At 32.0% G+C, this 3,598-nt stretch overlaps 1 protein-coding gene across 2 annotated transcripts; it reads left to right on the top strand.

Moving 5' to 3' along the window:
- The first annotated feature begins 344 nt into the window (after nt 1-344).
- On the top strand, nt 345-2,979 carry LOC109336950. Of its 2 annotated transcripts, XM_019573795.1 has the most exons (3): nt 345-468; nt 591-793; nt 2,511-2,979. In XM_019573795.1, the coding sequence occupies exons 2-3, from the start codon at nt 626-628 to the stop codon at nt 2,709-2,711; spliced, it is 369 nt and encodes a 122-aa protein (XP_019429340.1). In that variant the 5' UTR covers nt 345-468; nt 591-625; the 3' UTR covers nt 2,712-2,979. The 2 variants fall into 2 exon arrangements, with proteins under 2 accessions (XP_019429340.1, XP_019429339.1); XM_019573794.1 differs by lacking the exon at nt 345-468 and having other exon boundaries at nt 481-793.
- Nucleotides 2,980-3,598: the final 619 nt, after the last annotated feature.

Raw genomic sequence — 3,598 nt, 5'->3', positions numbered from 1 at the left:
ATGAATAATTTGTATGATTTTACTAAAATTTAGAAGATGTAAGTGTAATTTACTTTAAAAATATTATAAGAATCTTAAGATAAAAACTGTCATATTTATCGGAAGTAAAACTAAAATAACACATAATAGGTCTAGTGATATAAAGTCCACTAAATTTCTAGGATGACCAAAATGTCAAAAGTTCAATTCATGATAGGAACATTTTTATTGAGTGGGATAATCAAGAACACCAAAATAAAAATAAATCAATTTCTTACTCAAAATGGTAAAAAATAAACTTTTGGTAGTAAAAAAAATATATTTCAAAATTCAAATCATGAATGAGTTCGGATAGTAAGCCAACCGCATGGGCCATGACCCGAACCAACCTTCCATTCTCACAACGAACCCTACCACCCTTACCTCAGTTGAATTCCCCAAACACAGAACTCAAACCACCCATTGCCACACAATTCGATTCTTATACAGGTAACTCACTATTGATATATTTTCATCCTACTTTTTTCTTTTCTATTTTATTGAGTTTTCATGAAACTCTCAGAATTCTAATATTGTGCTTATTATTGTATCTTATTATCATTTCTGTGTAGAATTAATTCCCGGTTGATAACCAACAAAACACATTATGTTTGGGACAATGATAAGGTTTATTGGTAAAAAGCCGAAGCCAAAGATGAAGCCGATAGAGTTGAAAACTCCACCAGAGCAGAGACAAACCATAACTAGAGTTCTCTTTGATATTGTGAAAGAACATGGTCCCCTCACAATTGAAGATACTTGGAATCGTGTCAAGGTATCATTTTATCATAACAGTTATTTTTTTTTGTACTACTGAGGTATCCTCACCCTATAGGTAAGAAACTAATCCAGGTGTCTGACTGTCCCTTTCCACAACTGTGGCTCCCAAGAATCGAACATTTGGCCTTTTGGTCTTAGCAGTTATTTATTTGATCAATCATTTTAACTACCTTAATGGGTATGTTTGGATGGGTAGAATAAAAGGGAGGGGAAAGGTGGAATGGAATGGGAAAAACATGTTCCATTGTTTGGGACTTGTTTTTTATTAATGGAATGAAATTGAACTTTTTAACTCCGAACTCCCTTAATTCTTTGCCATGCAATTTGATTGAGTCAATGGAATGGATCTCCAAGACTCCTAAAAATAAAATACCCTGTGTAGCTTACAAGGTTTAAATAATGGTTGTGGTTGCAGTTTCGGAGGCTTATAAAACCTTCATGTTATGGATAATTGCCATTGCAATGCCATTTCAGTGACTCCAGAACCTTAACATTGCAGTAGAGGTCACAAACTCAAATTTAAAACCTTTAGCATTAGGTAGACATGTTTGAATAAGACAGAAAGATGATACGTTTATTGTATATAGTATATCTTATAAGAGGAGAGCGAGCCTTCATGTAACTGTAATGTTGTTGCCTTGTGAAATAACATTCAAATTCTGGGACTACTCAGCAAGGCTTTTTAGTTTTTACATTTCTCTACTAAACCCCATTAGGCTGCAGCCTCGTGCATTGAGCTGTCCTTGTTTCATAGAACTAAATTTACACTATGTGTAGCATTTTAGATTTTGAAGAACATATTTGATAATACTTTTTCATGTGGAGAGCCAAGTTGATGACACTTGAATCTTTGGAGGATTAATTTAGCTTATATTTTTATCTTATAAATAGAACATTACAAAATATGAAGTTAAAAAAATTACACATTTTAATATGTTCATGCTTCAAACTTACTGTTATAGTGTCATAATTAGTTTGCCATGATTATGAGTATTACTTTATACTTCTTGTGAAGTGATTGTAGGAAGGAATGAATATTATGCTCCATTGTTTATTGAATTAAGTAAACTTTACAGAAGGTTGATGCAATGTACATACTGTTTTTCCTAAACTGTAGAAGTTATTATGCCATTAAACTTTGAAACATCACTGTAGTAACTAGTAACTAATGCTTTTCACTTGGGGGCTGGAGTGGTCAGTTTTCTACGCTGGTAGCTGTGTGGCTCGATATAATGAACTGATTGTGTAAAATGGCTGAAAATGAAATCTTTCATTATTTGTAAACTGGGGAACAAAACTTTGAGAGTGAACGAAGGGAGCCCATTTCTGTAGAAGAAATGATCCTATTTGTTGTTTCTCTCAAAATTCTCACATATTCATATGTGTATTGTGAAGATGCATCTGAATCTTATAGATTTGCAAGTCTCTGCTATGTATATATATTGAGTAAACATTCATTTTTGATCTATTTTACCCTGTCGTTGAATCTCCAACTCCTATATTATCACTTTTTATCATTCTCCCTTTCTCTCTTCCTTTTACATCGCAGCATCAATTATTTTCTTTCTCTTCCTTTCCTATCTCTGGTCTCTCTCTTCTCTTTACCCCCCGACACCCAAAAATAGTGTTAAGAAGAGATACAAAAGCTTATAAATTGTTAAAATGCTTTTACTGAATGTAAAAACCTTAGTTATTTTCATCTACATTTTCAGGAAGTTGGACTGAAAGATTTGACAAGCAAGCGTCATATGAAGATCGTGTTGAGATGGATGAGAGAGCGACAGAAACTTCGGCTCGTTTGCAACCATGTCGGAGCTCACAAACAGTTCCTCTATACCACTTGGTTTACAAAGGCCAGCACTGCACAAGCAACAACAATAAGCTTTCCTGTAAAACAGAACAAACCCTCTTGAAAGTTTATGATTACTTGCCTGGGGGATCTATGTATGTATACTCAAAGTACCAAATCACAAGATGCAGATATGAATCTACATTTTTGAAATAACAAAAGCATGATTGATGTAAATTAGTTAATTTTACTCTGTCTTGTGATTTTCTTCTTTTGCTTTAATTGCAGACTCTCATTTTCTGTAGATTTTTGAACTGGACAATTACATTGTTTAAAGTTAATACCAATAAGGTCCAATATAGTTCATAGATAAATAGAGCAAAGATTTGATTCATGTCATGTGAGTGAAAAATGTTATCTTGGAGAAAGATAAAACTCATGAATGATTTCTATGCCTCAAAAAAATTAGTTTCTAATTATTGATAATGGGACTGCACAAAATATATATTAGTGCCAGACAACTTTTCAAGATGCAAAATTTTGGCTGAGTTGTAGTTATCTTATTACTTCTACAGGAATTTCCTTTAGAAATGATCGTTTTCAATACTTCATGCAATTTTAATATTAGAAGATAAGAGTAATAATACTTTAAATTGGTACTCTAAAAATATATTGTGTCACCAATTTGATCTCCAAATAAAACTTATCTTTAAAAATGTTATTTTCTAATGTAAATTTGAGATCTTTAGAAGGTTAAAGTATTATCAAATAACTTAGTAGAATGATCAATGTGGTGACATATTTAATTTCATTTTAATCTAAAAATGTACTATCATATTAGTATGTTAAAATAAAAATTCATATTTTCTCGTGATACCTATATCATCCCTTTAAAAACATGTTTTTAAGGAGGAAACATGATTTAGATGTTTTGTCACGCAAAATTATTTTCGGTAATTTGAGATTATTCTCCAACTGTAGCTAGGAATACACTTTATGCAATAAAAAATA

The sequence above is a fragment of the Lupinus angustifolius genome, unplaced genomic scaffold (genome assembly GCF_001865875.1).
Source record: "Lupinus angustifolius cultivar Tanjil unplaced genomic scaffold, LupAngTanjil_v1.0 Scaffold_1_499, whole genome shotgun sequence".
Classification (NCBI taxonomy): domain Eukaryota; kingdom Viridiplantae; phylum Streptophyta; class Magnoliopsida; order Fabales; family Fabaceae; genus Lupinus; species Lupinus angustifolius.
Note: the sequence above shows the minus strand (reverse complement) of the source record. Positions and strands in the feature narration are given on the sequence as shown.

Coding starts and splice junctions, on each gene's coding strand:
- LOC109336950 (XM_019573795.1), top strand. CDS start 626: ATGTTTGGGACAATGATAAGGTTTATTGGTAAAAAGCCGAAGCCAAAG. Junction 794..2,510: donor ATACTTGGAATCGTGTCAAG/GTATCATTTTAT, acceptor CTACATTTTCAG/GAAGTTGGACTGAAAGATTT.